The 23,799-nt window shown below is 43.5% G+C and overlaps 1 protein-coding gene across 1 annotated transcript in view; it reads right to left on the reverse strand.

The window, feature by feature from the left end:
- Positions 1 to 23,799, reverse strand: part of SFXN5 (sideroflexin 5) — a 100,964-nt gene that overhangs the window by 14,442 nt on the left and 62,723 nt on the right. The window contains exons 10-13 of the mRNA XM_074147397.1: positions 22,732 to 22,822; positions 17,917 to 18,032; positions 15,751 to 15,836; positions 6,780 to 6,897 (exon numbers count right to left, since the gene is read on the reverse strand). Coding sequence (XP_074003498.1) covers positions 6,780 to 6,897; positions 15,751 to 15,836; positions 17,917 to 18,032; positions 22,732 to 22,822 — 411 coding nt within the window. The remainder of the gene's footprint in view (positions 1 to 6,779; positions 6,898 to 15,750; positions 15,837 to 17,916; positions 18,033 to 22,731; positions 22,823 to 23,799) is intronic.

Below are 23,799 nucleotides of genomic sequence, written 5' to 3' on the forward strand. Positions count from 1 at the left end.
GGAACTGGATTCCAGCTCTGGAGTCAGGAACACACGGATCGGGATCAAAGGCGGATGAACAGAGAGAGTCCTCTCCGCACGTCGGCCATTGCAGGAAAGGGCTGACCCTTTGATCCCTCAGCCTTTATACTGAGCATGGGGCAGATGGGATGGAATACCCCAGTTGGTCAGGTTTGGGTCACCTGTCCTGTCCACTCCTCCCCACCGATGTGACCCCTCTACGTTTTTTCCGTTTCCGACCCTCTAAGGGGGCAAATAACGAAATTGGCCGACCTTGGTTGTTATAGTAATAAGTATAAGCAAGGGCCTCCCTGCATACCGTTCCTTGGCATGGAGCACAAACATTGGTCTTATCACTCTGAGAATGAGCAGTTTTCTCCACAATATGCCGTTAATTTCAGAGAGTTAGAAGAGGCCTAGCTAGGATGTAAAGTTACAGAACAGAAAATTGGTTCGGTTTTACTTCAAACTGGGACAGCTAACGACCCAGCTTGTGCTCTGACCCTGCTGGGTTTAAAAGTATAGACGTGGCTTATGATTTCTTAGGCTATTATTTCTTCTAAAAGATAGGAAAAATTTCTTCACAGAAAGGGTTATCAAACATTGGAACAAGCTGCCCAGGGAAGTGGGTGTCCCTGGAGGTATTTAAAAGACAGGTAGACATGTGGCTTAGGGACATGGTTTAGTGGTGGTTTTGGCAGTGTTTGGTTGATGGTTGGACTCAATGATCTTAAAGTTCCTTTCCAACCTAGACGGTTCTATGATTCTATCGGCTAGCAACTTAACATTTGAGTCTTGTGCAACTGTGTCCAGCCATTGTGCGTAGTCATGGCAATATTATTCTGCTGTTCCCCAAATGTCACCTCCTCTCTCATCACTTTACCCTTCCAGGTGCAGGACTCTGCTCTGGAAGGGGTCACTCGTTTGTCCTCTAACCTCTGACAGGAACAAGTCCATCCTTCCTGAAGAACACCAGACACAAACCTCATCAAGCACCAGCCTTCCTCTGAAGGCCACAATAGGGCTCAACACATTTCCAAATACCATAGGTTTCCTCTTGAACCACATCAGTATTCAGCCCTCAGTATAATATAAATCCTGGGGGGTTCTGCTCAAGTAGAAGGTTTCATGGGCATTAAAGAAGCTCACACAGATCACCTCTCCATTTTCAGTTCATGTAGAGAATAAAGATACTCTTGCCTATGTCAAGTTACTTTGCCAGAAGAGAAACTGGATCAGTACATAGGAGAGGAACCTCAGATGAACCTCTTAATGCTTCAGAAGTCAACAACAGAGCATCACCTGTGTGTCAGTAGGGAACTAAAGCGTCAGGGCACAGCTTAAATCTTCTGCAGTCTTTGGGAGACACATACCACTGAGCTTCCAGCATCCTGCCAGTCCTTAAGGACCTTGTGCCACTTCTTTTCTAAGAGGAGTTCCTTCCAAGACCAACCTCCATTCCAAGGGCAGACTTTGGCCGTCACACTCAGGTCACCAGACCCTCAGGAAACCGTTCTTCAGACCCAGAAGCAAAGAAATACCACAGAACTTCTCACTTCTCCAACATTTTTTCCCCATGGCAGCTGGCAAATCCTTCCCTTTGCTTCTCATCCAAGTTGGACAAAATTACTGCAGAGAATCCCTCCTGCTCCCCTCCCCCCGTGCAATGTAATCCCAAGGGAGAAATGGTTTCATGGGGACCCCCTGCTGTCTTGCATCTGATTTCCCTCCTAAGTATGGTATAGGGAAGCGTCTCGAGGGCTATGGCTGTGACCTCCATACAGCTCTTTTGTCAAGTGCCATTTCATTAAAAAATCAGCCTTTTAACTGTGGACACATTTCAACCTCACCAAATCTGCTAATTATTGACAGTTGGTGAAGAGGAGATTTCACTTGTTCCTCCTGTTAAACTGCATCTAATTAGTAATTACTGGTTCACTGTCATCTTTACTGCAATAATCCCACTGCACATTGGCTCATTAACCTTTTGCTTTTCTAAAGCAGCCTGCCAACAAGATGAAGGCTAAAACAGATTGGAAAACAATAGCTCAGCCTTGGATTTTAGGCTGTTTATTCCCCTTGTCCTGGAGAACCAAAAGGAAGATTATTTTTAAGAAAAAGCGTTTAGCTGAAATCAGCCTAATTCCGGAAGATGGCTTGTTTTGCCCTAACCAGCAACCAAGGCCCTTTAAACTTAACCCATGGTGAAGGCATGTGTATTATAGCCAGTGGAAGGGTTTCTCTGCCATCAGTTTCTGCTTCAGCTCCATTTCTCACCTGAGTTTACCCTTCTTTATCAGCATGATCCAGCACACTAGGCATGGGATGAGGCAGGTTTCGGTGGATTTGCAGCACCCTGGAAGTTCAACAACATCCTCTTGGATGCTGAAAAATGAATGATCTGGATGAGCAGGGACCAAAGGGTGGAAAATCAGTGAAGCAACCCCATGGTTATTTCTTTTGCTGCTACACTGAATTTCATTTGCACAAGTCCCATTTTCAGTTTGGAACTGTCACAGCTGTTTCTATTGGCAGTGCATAGCTGAGTAGGAGTTGTCAGTGGGGATGCTGTAGGATAGGCAGCTAGAAAAGAGATTCCCCGGGGGGCATGGGAGGCAGTTGGAGGTTGTGGGCTAAATGCATTAACTAGATGTTTCTCCTAAACTTAACAGCAGTGGATTACTTAATGCATATTGATGCATTTGGGTACCAGAGTTAACACTGTATTGGGATGAAAAGTGTATTTTTCAGCATCTTAAGCGTGCTTACTCACAAGGACCCAGGTCTTTATGGCTGACACTAGGGTTTTATTTTTATAAGGTAATCTTCAAAACCACAACATCTAGAAAGAAGTTGGAATTCTGGAGCACCGTTGCAGACATCAAAGTGGATTCCATCTATACAAAATCGAGGAAGGTATGAGGTCTTACCTAAAATAAATACTGCCCAAAGAGAAGATGTGGATGCATTATTCTTCCCAGCACATGAAGGTTGTTCAGCTCCAGAATTTTCATTTAGTTGATATTGGTGTTCCTGTATGCAACCAGAGCTGAATTCTGTTTTCTCTTATGTTACTTTAAAACAGGCATAACTCTGAAGCAGCCAGAGGTGATGTGATAAGGTGGCTGCATTTACCTAGCACATTTATTAAATCTATTGCAAGGCTTCAATTCTGCTTGAAAACTAATTGTAAATTTGAGCCTCTTTAGAAGAGTGGATCAAAGGTGGCCAGTCAAGCTCCCATACTAAAACAAGCACGTACCAACACTTCAGCTTCTGTGTTTGCTCTCTGACTAAAGAAAAAGGACTGTGAATGTGTGATTAAGGGCAGAATTTGGCTCATTTACAATTCCTGAAAGGGGTTGCTGCTCAGACCATAATCATATTTTTGGAATAGAACACACCTATTACATCTTGTTGTTAATAATTTTCTCCCTGGGTGGTGCTCATTACAACAGCATCATCTCAGTCATGTTATGTTCATAGCTGCTTCACCTACTGTGGTTATGAGAAAAAGCAAATACACACATGCCTACATATATACACATACACAAACATATATAGAGAGGTCGATGTTCAAACACTCAAGGTCTCTTAAACTTAGTTATCTGACAAGCTCATGGACCAGTGATGAGTGACCAAGAAGTGACATGTTTTATGAAACGCTCTTTGCAAGGAAACTCAGGTTTCCTATCCAAGACTGTGGAAGAAGTGGCTCTGGAGAAATTGTTCCAGATAAATCACTTGCTCTGCTCACTTGAGCATTCCCACAGTCACTGACCACTGAGATCTCAATGAGATTTGGCAGAATGGGAGGAACACCCTTTATACACACTCACACACATTTCTAATGGATGCACACATAACTGGAAGACTGATCACACCGGGCTGCTATGGAGAACCTGATTCCTTGGTCTTAACAGATGTGAGGTCCAGCTGCGTGCATGGAGCTAACTCCAGTTGAGTGGAGCCAAGACCCCAGTAGGTAATGAGCTACACCACCAGCTGTAATGGTTTCTCTTCATTGACATGAAGCGTGGGCAGAGAGCACGTCATTCTGTTTGATCTACTAATCAGCGCTGATTCATGTTTACACTGCAGATAACATTTCATCTGCTTTTAGAAGGTCATTTTCAAGTGATGCTGTATGGTTTCAGTATTGCCTGATACCTGCAATTTGAATATCCCTTGAAGGAAGCCAGACCTTAATTTTCCTTGTGGGCTAGAATTCATTCAGCTGTTACCATCAACACAATTTCTCAAGCTGCAATATCAGATACTATACGTTACAAATTATCTGTCATAAATCCATGATACAAAAGGCAAAAAAATCTTGTAAGCTTCATTTTTAGATAAAGAAACTAAGGCAATGAATAATTATTTCCGTAGAGCCCAAAGTGTTTAACTCTGAATGCCTCAGATTCTGGTACTAAAACTTTAGTTCCCACTGACCTTAGCAGGCACTTATTATTTCAGAGAAGCCTATGCTAAGCAATGCCTACAGGAAATACTGGAAATGTACAAAATGCTAAATTACAAAACAGAATTGTAGGGTGAGTTTCCTGTCTATGTTGAAAGAATGGTTTGGTTTGGCCAACGCTATTAAACATGTGCATTGTCAGTGAGAAGGGAGAAAATACACAATGACTGCTGTTTAAGGCTTGAGATGACACAAAGTCTGGGAAAGTGGTAAATAATTAAGAGGCCAGGCCACTGATCCAGAGGCCTCTAGATATGTAGAAAAGAAACCAATGTGCAATGTATTATGATCAGACATAAAATTGTCTCTGGATGCAACTAGTGCACCTATGGCATAGGGCACCATTTTGGGAGAACAGTGGCAACGCCACCTTCGGGGTAAATGAAGTTGGTGGTATCTCTTGTGGTTTTGCTTCCTTGACTATCTTGAAAGGAGACCTCCCAGGAAAGCCCATAGCTACCTTCTGGTGGGTAGAATCTCCTTTCCCTGGAAATAGGACCATAAGGGATGCTCTATGTCCAAGTCTCCTTCTAACAGGAACTTTGGACATACTCTGGGAATGTACCTTGAACAGGTGTGAGAGCTGGAAATACTCCTCAGTCTTTCATAACCAAAACCTCTAAGCAGAACTTGGGATCAGAACAGAAAACTGATGGACAGGGAGCTAAGGTTGAGCTCATGCCAAAATGACTAACATGCTCTGTGGATGTATGAATTCAAGTAGAAGCCAGCAAATCACATTGCTTCTTGCAACTCGTACTTGTGCAACTTCTTACTGGAATACTGTGTCTGGTTCTTATGGAAGTGCTCCAAAAAGGATGTTGACTAATTAGAAAAAGTTTAAGGAAGAGCCATATGAATCATTAAAGCTTCAGAAAACATGTCTTTTAGCAAGAGACTCAAAGATTGAGATATATTCAGTTTCTTAAAGAGAAGATTAAGGGACAGTTTTATCTCAGCCTGTAAACAGCGAGAAGGACAACAGAAAATTTGTAACAGTTTTTTCAGTCTAGCAGACAAGTGTACAAGATGACCCCCTGGCTAGAAGTTGCGCGTAAATCCGTCCAGACCATAAAAATGGAATTAACCAGCAGAGACTGTGATACCAATTTCTGATCAACTGTTCTAGTTGGAGCAAAAAGAACTTCAGCAAAGTCCTTTGCTCTGTTTGATAGAGGTTTTACCACGTTATAGTAGTGACCCTCCCTGTAAATGTACAAATTTATAATCTGCAAATCTATAAGATGCGAACATTGAACGGTCAAAATTAATGACTTCCAAAAAAAAAAACCACCACCTTACCAATTTGTTCAACTAACTTAGGTATGAGTGATTTCATTACTCATTCTGCCTGTTTCCTTGGCTAGCTTCCCTCTGCTCACCCCCCCAGGTTGTGTCTTCCCAGAGCCAGGCTAGATGACAAAAAGGCAGAAACCCTCAAAGAAGCCCTGGAAAAGTATAACCACAAGAAATGTGCATCCCAGGCTCTTTGCTTAATGAACAAAGACTTGTTTTCATTATGTTAACACCAAGGAAACACCACTGTCATGGGAGAGGGTGAGCTGAAACATGTTCTCTCCAGTGCAGCTCAGCTCTGACTAAACTCATGTCCCCAGACAGGACGAACCCAGCTGGAGTCTCAGAGCAGAAGTCAACAGTCAGAAACACCAACATCCCTTGACTTGTGATCTGACCTGACCTGGGTAACTAAAGAGGGACCAGATACCCTCCATGCTAGCTGAGACACTCCTCTGACTGGCCATCAAGCAGGCAGAACTTTAACCTCATACACTGAAAAACCCACCTTATTCCAACCTGGTTGTCCCCCAATCCCTGGTGTTTTCGTCACTATACAGTCTAAATGTCCTCCGCATGGGAGAGGTCTGGAGCAGACCACCCTTGTAAGAGAAAAACGGATGTGATAGAAGGGAGGAGGATCACACATGACCATCCCTTGCCTGTAAAAGGTGCCTTTGCTGGGTGGAATAAAGATTTCCATGCTCAGTTCTTCCTCTGTTCGTTTGGAAGGTACACATGATCCAAACGCTGGTTAGAAGTATGGAAAAGCCATGTAATATTAATTATGCTATGCTAGCATACGTTAACAGGAGGGACTATCATAACCATCACCTGCCAGTGAATCTGCACTTGAACAAGTGAAGAAGACAGCAACTGACTTCATCCAAAAATGGAGGAGGCCCCATAGGAGTGAAACCATTATCCAGGAAGGCAAAACAAGCAATGGCATTAGTAAGCTCCATCCCAGATAACCCACCACAGTGACCAGACATGTACTGACCTCAGACATCTGCGGGAAGAGACTGATGGCCAAGGGTAGAGCCAGGCCAAAGGCAGCGAGGCACACAAGGCTTTGGACTGGGAGAATCATCCGGGGACGGGACCTCAGGAGTGATGTTCTGGAAGGGAAAGGCTTTGTTAGACCATTTCATAGACCAGGTGAGTGCATGCCATCATCAAAATGGACACTAGATTCCACCCAGACCTGTTGGTCTCCCTCTCCTTAACTGGTCTAGGTTCCTTCTTAGTAGCTCATCAATTGAGTTTACCCACAAAAGATCCTGAGTCCCGCACACTGTTTTTTTGCATCTGCTGGGGTCACAGAGCCTATGCCAACCTAAGTGCTCACTTCTCCCAAATTAAAACAGGATCACTTCACACACGCTTCTGCCATTTCAAACCATCTCATACTGAAGTAAATGGCACATGAGGTGATATGGCCACATGCAGGTGTCACCTGCATTAAGGCTTTGGAGACCTTGTTGAGTGAGCAGAAGGAAATTGGGTTCTTGAGAGATATTGTGAACTTTGTTGGCCCTATCACACAGTGGTACTGAAAAATGCACACAACTTTGTTAATGGGGTAATAAAGTAGTAAACTTGACAATACCTTAATTTGTTAAAAAGCAAACATATGCAGAGTGGGTGATAAGGATGTTTCAACACATGCTGTCCCCAAGGGATATGTATGAGTTCAAGACTTGTTAACAGCAAACACTTTTAGATACGTGCAAGGTCAGGTTCTGACAATGAACCCACTGAGTGACCCTTCTGATGCAATTAACACCAAATGACAGGGACAACATTTAGCTGGTAGAAGGTGGCATGTTAAGTATATTCCAGGATACAGGACCTCAGGCAGTTTACAAATGTTAAGGGTAAAAATGTAATTCTTGAGGGGTTTGTTCTGGAGCTATTTACACCAAAGGGACACCTCTCATTCAATTTTTTTCTACCAATGTGAAAAAACCTGGGAATATAAAGAAGCAGCTTGATAGTGAGTCTTGTTTGAATATTCAGCGTACATTAGCAATACGAAGAGTCAGCAGATTTGCTGCTGGGTCACCAGTTATGGCCTTAGTCCCAGTGTGCATCTCTCCTCTGTCCATCCTGATCTTGAGAATGCCCATGTCCCATGGTGTCCTGCCATCAAACATGGGCAAAGATCTGCTAGCTAATGCTTTTCCACTGGGTTGATAACACAGGAGCTCTCTTTTGGTCACGGAAGGTACAATCAGATTACACTAACTGCTAAACTTCACTGTGGTTACCAGTACCGGGATTTTAAAAAGCATTTCTAATCCAATGTGCACCATTCACAAGGTGCCCACCAAAACCAAAACCAAGACAAGCCACCTCAGGGCACGCCGCTAGCCTGCTTTGGTGCATGCACAAGTGATTTTGCAGACACATCTCCCTGCGCAGCTTGTGCCTGTACCCAATGCAAGATAACAGACTACCTCAACCCCCGTCTACTCCACGTTTACTGCAGGCTACAAACACGCACCTGATGAATTATAACAGAGCAGCTGATGTGTGGGAACTTGTTACCCTGCTGTACGTTGTCTGTGTGTCTGAACATTCAGACTCTTCACCCTTTGCTAGCAATGCTTGCTGAAAGCTGTCTTCATCTTGAGAAGGTTTGGGGGAAGTGGGGAAGGAAAACAAGATCCAGAGCCTTAACTCCTCCAGTATCTCAGCTCTTCACTAATAAGCTATCGAGACAGAGTTGATCCTATCAATTTGTGCTGTGAAAGTCAAGCTTCTGTTCTCCAATATTTAGCTACTTAGTTTTGCATAGAGCAGGATATAACTCCTGCAGAAGTCTACAAGGATTTTGTCTGACTCAGTAAAGCAGGTTATCTTGCTCCACACTCTTTAACAAATGCAGTGTTCAAGAATTGCCATCAATAAGCTGTGATAACTAGTCCTTGGGATGCAGAGGGGCAACTCCTGGAACTGATTTATTCTCCTGCTTAAGCTGTCGTGATCCATGAGAGCCCTTGCTGAGAAAATCATACGACCAGCATCCTTCAAGCTTCCCTGGAGTACAGTTTAGAACCAAGACATCACTGCTTATACCACCCCTGACATCTTAATTTGGAAGCTGCACCCTCTTTAATTATTGCCCTGTTGGGGACCTTATAATCACCCAAGTAAAAACTCAACCAATTTAAAATGATCCCGGGTACAGTCCCCAGGTGTGATTTCCAGGAGTGCTTCAAACTCAGGCCAGTTCAAATTACAATGGCTAACTTCCTAATTAAGAAGAGTTATGGCTTGATTTAAAAGGAGAGGGGACTAATTAACACATGTAGTGTAATGTCTTAATTGGGATTCAGATTCTAAAATTTGTGTGGTTCAGAATAAATGACTCATAATTAGTCAAGAGGTCCACTTTTCTTCTGTCCCTAGGATCTTTGCTCTTGACACAGATCTCAGAAGATTATTAAGTTAAATATTGCATGCTGCATTTTGTTAGCTGCCAAATGCAATCAAAACCCTTCTTTTCACCCATTAGCCCCCCAACAGAAGTGAATGATTAGACATTTCCACAGGGCTTAATTGCAGAGTATTATAGCAGCTTAAAAATAAATAATATTAATCTTCATTTGTTGAAGAGTGAATTAGTTTACAACACTGTCCTGTGTGCTCTGCCAAGGGGTTCAATCAGGGAAGCGGAGGCCTGGACTTTTAGATCCCCCTGACAGTGCAGCTTTGCCACTGGCATCTTCTGAAGCAAGCTGCTGTATTCACAGGAGCAAATATTATCTTAGCCTACTAGTAATTCTGCTATTGAATTGAGTACTTCAAGCTATTTTCATACAAATCCAGTAGTTTTACAGCAGTTTTATATGTACACAGGACAGAACTGGCCAGGCTCTGGTGAACTAAACCTTGGCGCTCAGATTAGACAACACGGGATCGAAAAGTCGCAGCAAGAGAAAGTCTCACATTGGAAACTGCAGGAAGACAATAATATGTATGTTTTATTTTTCCCAATTTTAGAAGCCACATTTTTGGCACCAAGGTTTTATACGTCAACCTTTGGATGGCAAAGAATATGCGTTTTTGTATACTTCCCTCCTCTTCTCTTTTTTTCTTTAAAGATTTGTTTCTTTACTCCCCTTCAGAACTCCCTAATGCCTATTCTTTCTGCAATTTGCCTTTATAAAACTTGCCTAGCAGATACTAAAAAGGCAGTTACATGTTGGGGAGCTTCTGGCTTACTGATCCTAGGTAGCACTTACTGCTAACAGATATACCTAAAACAGCTAGACCTTACGGATAACATTTCAATATGCATGAGTGTGCATGTACGTAGGTATATACACAGACACACGCATACTTATACAGACAGTACATCTGCTCTGCAGAGACAGTGTGTTGTAGATCTTGTAAATACACCTTCATTCAACTTTCATCACATTGTTCATTAGTGGTTTAAATTTTGCATAATTTGGCAGCTGCCTCTGGCGTTTTTCAAGAGGTACTGTAATTTATTCCATATGGAAGTCAGTTGCTGTACTAAAAAGGAGTTATCAGGTTCAGTGAACCAGAGCTGTATTTGTCTAGAAGGAGGTGTCAGATGCTAAACTAAATATGACAGGAGTTAACCAAAGTCTCCCAGCTGACAGATTCTGTGGGGTTTCTGTAGTGTTTGGTATAAACAGGTTCAAAGCTAATACATACATTGCAAGACGCCGAGGATGCTAACAGGGTAAGAAAAGCGCTGGAGGCTGAAGCTCTGGGTATCCCAAGGCATCCCAGGCTCCTCAGAGCCCAGGGTTCAAAAGCCCGCTCTGATGTGCAAACAAACTTTGGGGCGGTTGTCCTACCCCAGATCCCAGTTCTGCTGAGAACCTCCCAGAGCCGGCACCATACCACATCTCTGCTTCAGAGAGCCCATCAGGTCTCTCTGCTATCTGCGGGTGGCGTTTCTGGGCTTTTCTTACTCATTTTGGGTCGTTTTGGGAATGCTGAGCTCTTTTAGCTCTGTCTGCTGTCCTGTCCAGCCAGGCCACCACTGTCCTCGCCAAGAAGCGTCTCCTGCTCTTGGCTATAGCCCCCGTGCCCCGTCCAGAGGACACAGCGGATGCAAACAGAGTGAGGTTGGGGGATTTTTCCGCTTGATTGACATAATTAAAGGAGCAGTTTCAATGTTTACTCTGGAAACAGGCACAGCAGTTTAAGGTGTCGCTGCTGGCAGCTGTTTAGTTTAAACAAACTTCAGCAAGGGTTTAGCTGGACGGAGAGACTTTGCACTTACAAGGAGAAAGAGCAGCTGTAGGAAACATTCTGCATACACTGTCAGAAGGACAATATCTCCAGCAAAAGGCCATGAACATGAGGTCCTCACACACATTTCTGCAGTGAAAAACATGGTTTAAACTGAAGAAAACACCCTTCCAGCACCACAAAGCCATGGGCTGAGCACTATTTTGCCATTGAGAGAATCCATTTTTCATGGTTAGACTGATTTAGCTAAGCCAGAGCAGCTCTGTAATGTTACTCTAGCCAGGGAGCACTCTAATTTTATGAAAGTTACAGGAAAACAGCACTGGCAACTGCTACATGAGGATGCTAACATGCTGTGGCAGCTCTGCCAGGTGTGGAGATGAAGAAAGAGTAGAAACACTCATCTTTCAGGGACACAACTATTCTGGTCCTTGCTTCTCTCAGCTCTTGCCCATTGGCAACAGTTCTAACTTTATGTCTCCTCCATAAATACTGCACAGTCGGCTCTAGGGTTTCCTCTTGTCTAGTCTGACATTCATGAGCTCTTGGAACCCATCCTCAGACCTTTTGCGCTTCAGAATTGTGAGGCAGAGAAGAGGCTTTAGGATAAGGAGATAAGAAGAGCCTATGTTCTTCTATCTCCACTGCCAGTTATTAGCTCAAAGTGTCCACAGTAGACAATGCTGGTTGACTGAGCTGTGGTCTCCTTGTCCACCACTTATCCAGACCACATAAACCAAATACCACTGGATTTGGGGTCTCCAACTACTGAGCTCAGCCTACAGGGGAACCTGAGGTTGCAGTTACACACAGACCTGGACGGTCTACACATAGACCAGCTGTGACTTCAGCTCTGCAAGGGGTTGGGAGTTGGACAAAGAATACTGGAGAAGTCTTGGATGATGGCTGTGTAAGTAGTGCTTTCTGGGAGAAACCTGCGTTGTTTCCCAGATTTCATCATAACTATAAGACAAAAGGATTCACAGAAGCATCTGAATAAAGGGAAATGTCTGAGGTATTGGAAGTCCAACTTAATGCAGTGGATGTAGTTGTCCCCACACATCTGTGACATGGAGGTACTAATGAAGTTTCCATTGTCTGCTCCAAAGTCAGCTACATCCCATAGATAAGTCGTTTTCATCTCATAGATGATGTGAAACCAATATTTTTCCATATTAAAGTTGCCAACACAGATATTATTTATAAAACTTAAATGAGAATACATCTGCACAAAATAACTGACACCGTGTTCCCCGCATGGCATATGTAGTCTCAAAATAAACATTGATTCTATATGTTAGCTGCTTCAACAGAGCGACCAAGCAGCAGGAAATGCATGAAACATGGGGAAAGAATGGCGCGCTGCGGAGCTCAGCAGTGGGAGGTAACATTGAATTACTTGGAGAGCAGAGAAGGCGGCCCTGGGAGTTAAAATACACAGCAGGCAAAGAGACGAGAGAAGCCAAGAGAGCTGAAAAAAATGGCACAAGAGATGAGAGAGGCAGCTGGGGGAGTTAAAACATGCAGATGGAGAGATGGCTGAGAGAGAGGAAAGACCTGGATCCAAGTGGAAAGACGACGACCAGGAACTGGCCACTTAAAATAAACTTTTCGAATAGCGAGATGAAAACGAGAGTGCGAGTTTTCCATAAATCTGAAAACCGCTGCTGGGAGCACGTAGCTTGCTCCTGGGGTGGTGCAACTTCCACCCAACTGCAGCACTGTCACCCACTTCCATCCAGGATTAAACGCAAGGCAGGAGAATTGCTCTCCTCCTTCACCACAACCCCAAATGCAAATGACTTAGTAGAGGATCCAGATTGCAACTTCTGATTCCAGATCTCCAGCCTTCAAATAATAAACTGTCACTCTCATCTTTCTCATTTATAGACATTAAGGATTTCTATAAATAAATTGATAATGCATGCCTTGATATGACTCCCATTAAAAATGCCCTAGTCTAACTAAAATTCTACTAGATTTAAAATTCACTAGATTTCTACTAGAAATTAATTCACTAGATTTGGTGAAACTTTTCACCAAATGCTCCAAGCTTTTTTCCCAAATGAGATTTCACCTCTGACTCCGTGTCCTTCAGTAACCACTTTAAAAGATCTGTGAGTCAACACCTGGACTGTGAATCCCTCAGCTGTGGAAAAGGATGCTTTCATGTCCTACAGTGATACTACCACCTCTAGCTGCGTGACCAAACCGCACCCCACTCCCCATCCCTGCTGTTTCTCACTCACAGGCTTCCAGGAATCCAAAGATATTTGATGGAAAATGAAACAGTAGGCACAAAGCTCTAAGTAGAATTTAGGCAGGCAAAATCAGTGCCCAGATATTTTTATATCTGCACAGTTTCATTTAAGGGTGGTGGGGAGGAAAGTATTCTCTCGCAAACCTGAATTAAGTCTTTCTATTATTTAAAATGACGACATTTTGAAGACAGTCTCCTGTATGTCCACATTTGTTTCACAGATAAAACCAGTTTCAATAAGTCTTGCACAGTGCACAGGTGCATTTTGTATCAATAAAAGAAGTTATGATTCCCCTGAGTATGAGGCAAATTTTACTATTAGTTTTATTTAAGCTTGTGGATGCTTAGCAAGACCCACGATGGTCCTCACCGTTTCCTGTTGGAGACAATAATTTAGAGACCAGTTTTCTATAAACTTTGAATTTTTACACATAAAAATTTTTGTCTGTTCATTTTCACATCCAGAATAGCAAAGATCCTCTGAATTACAACAATAAAAAGATTTGTCCTCTGAGGTGATCTTTCTTGGAAGTCCGTACAATCACCAATTTACGGTTAGAGTGGAATCACTGCCTGTGTTAAGACAGTGGTAACACAATGCAGTAACAGCCACTTCTGTGCAAAGCCTCAGTGCGACAAAAAGGTGAAAAGAAAGAGCTCTGTAGTAGAAACATCACAAATCTGTGGCATTTCTGAAGCGTCTGGCATGTGGACAGATGAAAACAGAAGTCCTCTCAACTGACAACAGCAAAGCAGCTTTGATGGGATTATAAAGGCTAGAATCACGCACCTGAATTTGAAGCAGAGAAGCTGCCAAGATGCTGGGGTACAAAGGAAGTGACAATCCCTGTTTTACACGTGACTTTGAGCAAGCCCTGAGTAAGGTACTCCGGAGAAAGGCATGGTCACTCCTGAGCACCTCCCCAGCAGATCCTGCAAGCAGATCATGGGTTGGGGGCCCCTGTGGTGACAGAGTCTTGGAGCAGAAAATAGGTTTCAGAGCTTTTGTCAAGGAGGAACATGAAGCGAAAATCAAATGCTTTGCACAAAATTAGGGGGACTGGAATCTACCCCTCATCTCCAGCAGCCGTCTCACAATGGCGGCTTGCAGAAAGTGTTATCAGAACTGTACCTTTCCAGCAGGAATCACCACAGTCCCTTTGAAAAAGAGAGAAAAACAGTGTGTCTTGGGCAAAAAGGACTGAAAGAAAACTTTACAGTTCCCAAAACAGCGTTTGTTGCCCTGTTTCTCCCCACACTCAGGCCTTGGGAGGAACTGATGTTGGTGACAGCCTCTAGGTGCTGGAAGGGTACTGGACTACATCTGTATTTTTAAATTTAGATGTTAAAAATCAGTCTCCAAATTTACAGAAGCAGCCACGACCCTCCCGTTAAGGAGAGAAAATTGCCCAGGGGTGTTTCTACAAGGGTAAACAAGGCTAACCAAAGCTATGGGTCAATCCCTAATCGTACTAATTGCTATTTACTTTGTCACTGGAGTGCTTTAGAGCAGCCATTATCAACAGATTTGTTTAAAGAGTGCTTCCAGCTTGGCTGTCTGGACAAAGGTAGCAAGCCCTTTAGCACCTCCATCTTTCAATGCACTAATCAGTCTCCAGAGGTTGGCAAGGTGATCCCCACCCCAAGGATCATTCACGCCGAATGAGCCACTGATGGGTGTCCCAGGGCACCCAACAGCTCCAAACAGGCTCACAGCATATCTGGGTGGGAGAAAAAGCAGAGGCTCTGGAAAGCAAGGTGGGAGAATGGCCAATGGACAGGGCACTTTGGTTAGTTGGTGGTTTTTTTTTTGCTATTAAGAACTCTTATAGGAGATAATTAGACATCAAATAATAACCCCGCCCTTTCCTGCCCACTCTCCTAGCACTGATGCTCCATAGAGACATTGGTCAGGAGAGATTCTGGCTTAAACAGTGATGGAGAGCAAGTTTCTGCAGAATATGTGTAGCATATTTCTTCTGGGAAAGTCCAAGTCACAGGACATTATTGAAAGCAAGTACGAGTGAGTTCAAACAGGGCACGAGCAAGTCCAAGTGGCCAAGGTGATCTGGATGAGATGTGTGGTCAGCAAGTCCCTACACTCCCTATAGCTGGCTGAACACTGAGACCTTTAGTCTGACCCCATATGGCAGCTCTACTGTTTGCTAAATGGAGGACTGAAACCTTATGGACACTTTTCCACTGCATTCAGAGAGTTTGGGCTCACACTGATCCTCTAGAATAGGGTTATTCAAACTGTTGGGGTCTCAGAAAGATGATTTAAAATAACCGCATCAATATAACTTTAACAGCCTACAACAATGGTCAAAAACGCTGGAACACAAACATTTTAATAAGCAAAAAAACCTCTTTGATAGACCAAAGCTAAGAAACATCAATGAATAACACCTACTGAGCATCTTTTCTGCCTCCCTCTTGAGAAGCCCCCCCTTTCATATTACCCAACACTTACTTTTCCAGTATGGACATAATAATTGGAGGTAGAACCAGTATAGGCATTGGCAGGACCACTCTAGTCAGGGCTGTTTCTAGCAGTGCCTGAAAAGAAAACACAAACAAACAAACCCAAGACATTTAAAACAAATCTCAGGATGTACCTGCGCTGAGCAATCAACGCGTGGGCACAGAAATGGTTTGGCTGGCCTTTCTTCTGTTTCGTATGTGAATGAATGTATCAAGACACACCTTCAACTTTGCTATCAGCTATTTGTATACAACCTATTTTCACTCCGTTGCTACAAACGATGGGCTGGAGCCCAGGCTTGGTCACATATCCAGCAGAATAAACAAAGACACCTAATAGTTTCCCTGATTTCACTTCATGTGACCAAAAGCGCTCAAGCACCCTGTGATATTCCTATGGAAACATGTTAGTGCTACCTGGAAAGAGAGGCAAAATAGTTGCCTGGAAGACCTTGTAAGGTGAAATATCTCAGTATGGACTGAGCAGCAGCTTCAACCCATTCTCCCTCAACTGAGTTTCAATTTTAATTACATGCTGGGGAAATGCAGCACCTTATTGCCCACTCCAAGACTTGTTTCTGTTTTTTAATCACTGGCAGTTTACTGCAAAGCATTGTAACACCCAGTGCTCTCCTCTCCCAGGAAGACACCCAACTGTGGAGCTATGGTTGTCCCTCTGCTGGAGCTTTCTCCCTAGCAAGATTCACCAGGAAGGTGCAAACAGAACAGCTTGGCAGCATGACACGTATAAATCCCCTGAGATGAGACTCAGAGAAGATCATGGGTGCTCTAGCAAGGTCACCACTGTACCTTGTCCAACCACCTGCCAGCACCCACCTGGGATTCCCCAAGCACTGAGACCACGCATGGGGCTTTGACAGATGTAAGCAGAAGATACTATAGATTTTGGATGGGAATACTGAAACTTATGCATACGGCCAGGATTGGGAGTACTCGATCCTTCCAAACTGGGAGAAGGTCTCAGAAAGGCACAGATGTGTTACACTAAGGATCTGCCAAATTTTACATGACAAAACCCAGTACTAAGCTATTTGGGAAGAAGCATTGGGATTAGATGGCAGCTGAGCAGAAGTTCTCAGAAGTCCCAAATTTGATGTTTAAACTCCACCTAAATCACATTTGTAGTACTTTCACTTTTAATATTTATTTTCTATGTTGTCTGTCTTTCCCTCAACCATTAGGATGGAGAGGGGAAGCTGGGTCCTGAAGCCAGTTAATGCAAGTGAGGAAAACTGGCTCAAATAAGTATCTCCGAGCCCTTCAACAGATTGTTTTAAGCTCCCTGTTAAACAACAATATGGAGAGATATTAGAGATCTCCCATTTCTTGCCGAGGACTGTAAATCTGTACATTAATTGCTGTCTACTAAGTGCCTTAAGAGCCTTGGACAGAAGGAGCGAGAGAAATGCCAAACATTATATTATTAACTCCTCTGCCTGGGCGTGTGCTTCGGTACATGCTTTACATTTCAGATTAAAGCCCACTTGGAAACAACATGCCTCAATCAGATGATGCTTAGAAGACAAAGCTATGCAAGAAGGGAATAAAAGGGAATAATTGCAGGCAGATGGCAGAGAGTAGAAGGTTACAAGGGAAAACAAACCAGGTGTTAGGACAAGGACAAAAACATCTGGCTACCCTCACAAAGCTTTGGCTGGCAATTGTAAATGCAGTTTTGACACAGCAAGGGTTAAAAAGCTACTCAGCTTGAAAATGAAGTCTTGCTCATTTAGAAAAAGGTGTAAGTTATCTTTGCTTCATATTCAACATGAACTGCTTACTAGTTTCCACAAAGAAATCCTAAGGCTGTGAATGTATCAGAGTAGTACAGGATCTTCTGATGTCAATCTACACCCTTTCCAAACCACCAAGGTCAGTCACCGAATTTGCCTGCATGACACGAGCCTGTGTCTGCCAGCACACTCGCCCAGTTTTGTGGCTACGCAACTGCACGCGTGGGTACAAAGCAGGCATGAAGTTTTGCCTCTTCATTCTCCCCGCATGATGGGTAAAGCTCATCTATTTCTAGCTCTTTCAAGTCATCAGTTACTATGGCTGTGGGATTCGTTGAACCTGAAGGCCAGCTGTGTACAAACTCACTCGAGTGTTCGCCAGGAACATCACAGGTACATACGTGTTTTGCAGCAATTCTGGAAGACCCGACAATGTTTCCGTTATTGTCCAAAACATCAATTCCTTCTTCCAGCTCCGTGTGCCTCATCAGGACAACATTGCAGATATTGGCACTAGCTGAGGATGAGAAAAGCATGATGATTAGCAACGCAGCCCTGGTCAATACCAAATGGCAGGCTTCTGTTCGCCGTGACAGCCCTTCAGCTTTGCTTGCATCAATCTGCCAAGAAGTTTCTGCAAGTCAAGGAGCCACTCTTATACCAAGACAAAGATGTGATTCTTAAGAGGAGAATAATAATCAAGATAATTTTCTTTTACTTGCAAAAGGATCTGGTGCCACAATCAGAAACATATTGACGCAAAGAAATACCAGTATTTCCAGATGTTTGTATTCAGACATGCTCCCAACTCCCATAGTGATTCTTCACCCAACATTTTGATCTACTAAGTCCAACATGTCCTTGCACTGGGCTACTGGTTGGTCTTGGCCAATCAGGCACTGCTGATTGACAGCTGTCTCTTCTGATGGTATATCCCAGAGCTGGTTTTAAATCCCCTTACAAAGCCAGCAGACAAACTCTTCTTAAATAATGGATTTTTTCAGGTATGATGGAAATACGCTGCAAGGGATTTCACTGAGCTATGAAGGACAGCTTAGATCTGAGCTCTTAAAAAGGAAAGAATTTTTTTTTTTTAATCAAATAAGACAAGTTTGGGTTGTTTCCATGGACATATATCCCATTAGTAGGGGTCCTGCTGACTATTTCCCCTTATTTCACAGGTTTTAGTGGGGGAAAAAAAAAAATGGATCTGTGGACTTATTTTCCATTAGAGACCTGTTTGTTCACCTTAACAATATTTCTCTTAACGGTGGCACAAGCCAGCAGCACTTTGGAGGACTCTGGTTCCCAACATTCACACTTCCCAAATATCAACCCTGCATTCACAGCGGAGGCAGAGGCAGCTCTGGGATCCTTTCTGACAAGATCCCCCTTGCCCAGCCTGTGGCTTTTGTAGACTTCTCAAGGTGACCCCAAATTCTGCTCCTCAAGTAATGTGTTAGACTTGGGATTGAGGAAGATCCTTCTGACATACAGCTCCTCTCCAGGGCCCAGAATTTTTCCAGAGAAAAGCCACTAATTCCTACAAAAGTTTTGGTTTTGATAAACTGGCATTTTGCAGCACTCTCCCCCCACCACCACATTTTGTTGCAAACTTTCCAACCAGAACTAACACAAACCCACTGTTGCTGCAAGTACCACTGCTTCCAAAAATGTGTTTCTGTACTGCTTGATGGGTTAATATTCGCTAATTAATCTCAATTCATGTCATATAACAAATGTCTAATTTTTTGAGGGTGGTGGGTGGGTGAGCCCTATATGAATGCAGCTCTCTGCAATCAAGGATGATTTGTGGTGACAAATGCTCCTTACACTCGAGAATAAGAGGAACATACACACACGCACACTCTGTCTCTCTCTTTAATATTCAAACTACCGGACCACTCTTCTCATCTATCAAAATATCTGTTACCAACCCTTCAGCTCCCTAATCCAAGATAAAACAGAAAACAGGCATCTCATTTAAAGCAAGTTTAGCCCCTCTTTATTTGTTTTCTTTTTTAACACTCACATGCCCCATCCTTCTAGCTTTCAGTTAAGACTGAACATATAAAAACACACCAGCAGAGATGCTCTGGCCAAGTCAGGATGCACCAGCACAAGGCTCTTGCGAGAGTCATGATGGGGTGTCCAGACCTGAAGCTCCCACCACACCTAGCTGCTTCTCTAAATCTCTGGATCCTACTAGGGCTTCATTGCCCAGGTCCCATATTCAAAACCTGATTCCAGCCTGTTTGTCTGAGACAAGCAACTGTCCTAGTTGCTCCCGTTCTGTTTCAGTAAAACACTGAGAAAGCAGAAAAAGCTGCTCATTATGCATAAACTTGGATTTTATGGAAGTCTCAAATACAGGGGTGGGGGGATGAGAAATAAATAAATATATGTGTAGACAATTTGATTTTCAGAATTTGGAAATAAATTGTGATAATATAGGCTGGAAAATACTTCTATGAAAACACTTAGTGACACGGTGGAAACTGGGTTCAGATACAGAAGCAACCCACTACCCTAGTTCTATGTATATATAAATATCCTTTCTAAACCAGGGTGCTCTCCACGCACTAAATACGCCCTTGCACACCACCTAAACACATTTAACAATTTTAACCCCACCCACAAAAAAAAAAAAAAAAGCCCAAGGAGAAGAAATCCTTCCTCCTCCTCACCTCCCTTCCCTCCAAAGGATATCTTTCTACCCGCTTTAACTTCTTTCAGTTCAGGTTTGGGATGCCACCTTTTGGATTTTAGGGGAGTTTCTGTGGTTTTTTGTCACATACATCTGCAGCATAAAGCACACCATCACCAGCAACATCCTTGACTATTGTGACAGCTATCCACACTCAGTGCTTGGGAAGAACTGGGTACTCTGGATTCTTTGCAATAACCCTGGGCATTGATGTCCTTCACCACCTACACCTCCAAGAAAGGGTCTGGCCCCTTCTTGTTCAAATTCAGCATCACAGCTCTCTAGAACACAGTGCTGACACACTCCTTCCCTTTTCCTGTGCTGAAAACCTTCATGGAGAACAACTTCACTGTCCAGACAATGCGTAGGGGTGGCCAATATCAAGCACAAACCCCTTTTGCATCAAGCTAGCCACTGGGTATGCAGAGCCTTGACCATTTCCATGAGCTTTCCCATGCAGAATGGTTTACTGGATGTGTCCCCTGGGGCTAGGGAGGATTTTTTGGACAGCTTATGATTTTCAGCTACTAAAAATTACCTTAGGTGGAGGCTGAAGGTGCAGCTTGATCTTCTGGCACCCTGCTCCAGTGCCACTGGCCACAATGTGGGGATCAGAGCAACTGGAACCTGCACCATCTACCTGGGTACATTCATGAGTGGCCGCAATCTGTGTTATTACAAGTGAGGTCTGGAGGCCCCTGCCCCATGCACCCCCATGCCCTGGGCTCACCTCAGGGTCCCATGGTGAAAGAGGATTTCAAGGAGGGACCACTTACGTTAAATACGGCCTACAGGCAGCATTTATGCAGATATGGTTTAGTTTATCGGGCAAAAACAACTGTTACATGACACAGAGAAGACAGACACAACATGTGGAGCATCTCTGTGGGCAATAAGACCCATAGACCAGTTTTCCCAGTGCCTACTCCAGCTTCCCAAGGCTTAACAAGACTCTTTATTGACATCCCTGTCAGGACTCTGTCTGTCTTTCACCTGAGCAATAGCTGCCCTTCCTCAAGTCTTCATGTCTCATGATCCCTTGGGATGAGAGACCATAAAGCTTTGATGCATACCTCCAGTTTTCCAGCTGCTATCAACCAGCACAGCTCAGTGAGGTTGGTGGGAGAGGGAGGCAAGGAAGGGCAAGGGGAAAACGGCTTAATAGCAGTGGAGCAAAAGCTTTACACCAGTGTTTGGCTTTTCACATAGACAAGGTGAAATTCTGCCCTTTTGCTGGGAGCTGGTCGTTCAAAAGCAATGGGAAGACGCATCTTAATTAAACTGTTTGTCCAGGTCTGCAAACCAGTAACATGCAGCTTTCAAAACCACGGAACAGCAATTAGTGGGAGGATTCCTAATGTCCTGGCACATAACAAAGCATGACAGTAGACAAATAAAATAAGAACTAGAGAATTAATTACAGACTAAACAACTTAATTATGGGTCCTCAGTCAATACTGACACAAGTGTAACCTCTTTCCCCTTACACCTTGGTATGAAAATAGATCAGCATGGTGGCAAAGACCTCCCGCGTGCATCTCTGACTCAAACCCAGCCTCGGAGCTGCCTCCCAGGTCTTGCACTCACCTCTGGTGCCCTCCTGATTATAAAATCAAAAGAAAGCGGAAACCCTCTAAAAATATATTCCAGGAAAGTTCCAGGAAACCAATAACAATGTCCACAGGTTCCCTATATAGAGGCAAAGTGCTTAGAAAAAAAGACTGAGTGCAACCTACAGAACACAGTCCCTGTTACTCCCTGCTCTGCAGACGGGAAGCAGCTGTTTTTCTGGCAGAAAAAACTTTTAGAAGCCCCAACCACCTAAGGCCTTTATAAATAAACAAACATATATAAAAAATTACCCTTACACGGCTGGCGATTTCTTCACAGCTAAAATAACTCATTATTTGCTGAATGTTGTAACCACGGGGTTCAGCAAAGGCTGAGTCCATCATGTCTCTTCCCTCAAACACCAAGCAGTTAGCTGATAAACTGTGTAAGGCTTTATTTTGTGCTCCAATAAGCCAGCAGCAGCCTTAATTCTTCAGACACTTTGGTGTTTTTTTAATCAGTGGCTCTTAGAAATCTGTGTATTCAGAGTAGGAGCATTTCATTGCATATTTTTTTAAAAATAAAACACCCAATGCTACCACTTATTCAAAGACTTGATTTCACATGATTCAAACCAAATCTTGCGAATTAAATGCTCTCAAATTTGGACAGTCAAGGACCAGTCAATGACGATCATTCTTCAAACTGCTTGAGAGTGGAAAGTGCAACTTGACAAAGCTTCCTGAGCTGCCGCTGCCAGCAGCTTTGCATAATTTTCCTGCTGAAATGTTGCTTTGCACCATCCCATCGCTGTCTGCACCGACTCAGGGACCTGCCTGACAGGCAGCGACGGTGTAAAGCAGGAAGGCAGGAGTTAGGTGTCCATCCCAGTGGCTTTTATCCACCAGTAGATTTACAGCCAACACTTTGAATACAGAGAAAAGGTGTTCTTTCTTACCGACTGCAGGGAATGGCACAAACCTCTGGATCAAGAGACGAGTGGCAGGGGTAAATTTGTTTGCTCTCTGAACCAGAACGTTAAGGCCCACCTTTGAATAGAAAATAAAAAAAAAACAAACAGAGAAGCAGAAACATTTAGCTACAAGGAGCAGGGCAGATACCACAGCTCGGAGACAGCAGCAGAGCTCTTCATGGGGACAGATTAGGTTCTCTCCCCATGCAGAAGCGTTTGAGAACTAAACCACAGCAGGGTTTAGCTGGGTTGGGTTCAGCCTTTCATTCGATGAAGGGCTGAACCCAACCGTCGGGTTCAAACGAAGGGCTGAACCCAACCACTGGGTTTAAATGAGAGGCTGAAACCAACCATTGGGTTTAAACCCTTTCCAGCCAAAAGACAGGATAGAAACCACTGCAATGCTGTTCAGTCTTTCTGGAAATGCCCCTAGTCGCATTTTTACCCAGTTCACTGGCATTTTTCCCATCCAGCACAAAATCATTGGAACTGGGAGCCCTCATCTGGCTAGCAAAAAGCCAAGTATCAGTGGTGGTAATTGGCCCAGCACAATTCATTTCTTCTTACAGGGTCTGTGCAAACCACACCACCCCACTCCAATGTAAACTTTTAGCCTATAAAGGAGCTATTAATAGAAACAAGAGATAGCAGGCAGTTTATTATAACCATGGATCTTTTTTTTTTTTTTTGCCTCCTCCAACACTTGAATAATGCAGAGCTTTCTGCAATTTTGCAGGGATCTAAGTCATTGTGTATGTTAATATAAACAGCACAGAGGAGAGTTGCTGCCTCGTCAGCCTCAGTGTGGTTGGACAGTAGTGATAGTCAGATAATTTCCACCAAAATTAATTTCAAGAAGAACTGGGGTTATTAATTAAACAAACCTATTCACAGGGAATGACTTCTGTCTTCAAATTACTCTCCCCTAGAACATATTCTCTTTTTCATCCAAGGAAACCCAAACACGCAAACAAAACCCAACAGTCCCAAACTGGGAATTTTAGGCCGAAAATGGAAGTCTTTAGCAATTCCTGGCCAAAAAGTTTTCAGCTA

Source organism: Numenius arquata, chromosome 5 (genome assembly GCF_964106895.1).
Source record: "Numenius arquata chromosome 5, bNumArq3.hap1.1, whole genome shotgun sequence".
Taxonomy (NCBI): domain Eukaryota; kingdom Metazoa; phylum Chordata; class Aves; order Charadriiformes; family Scolopacidae; genus Numenius; species Numenius arquata.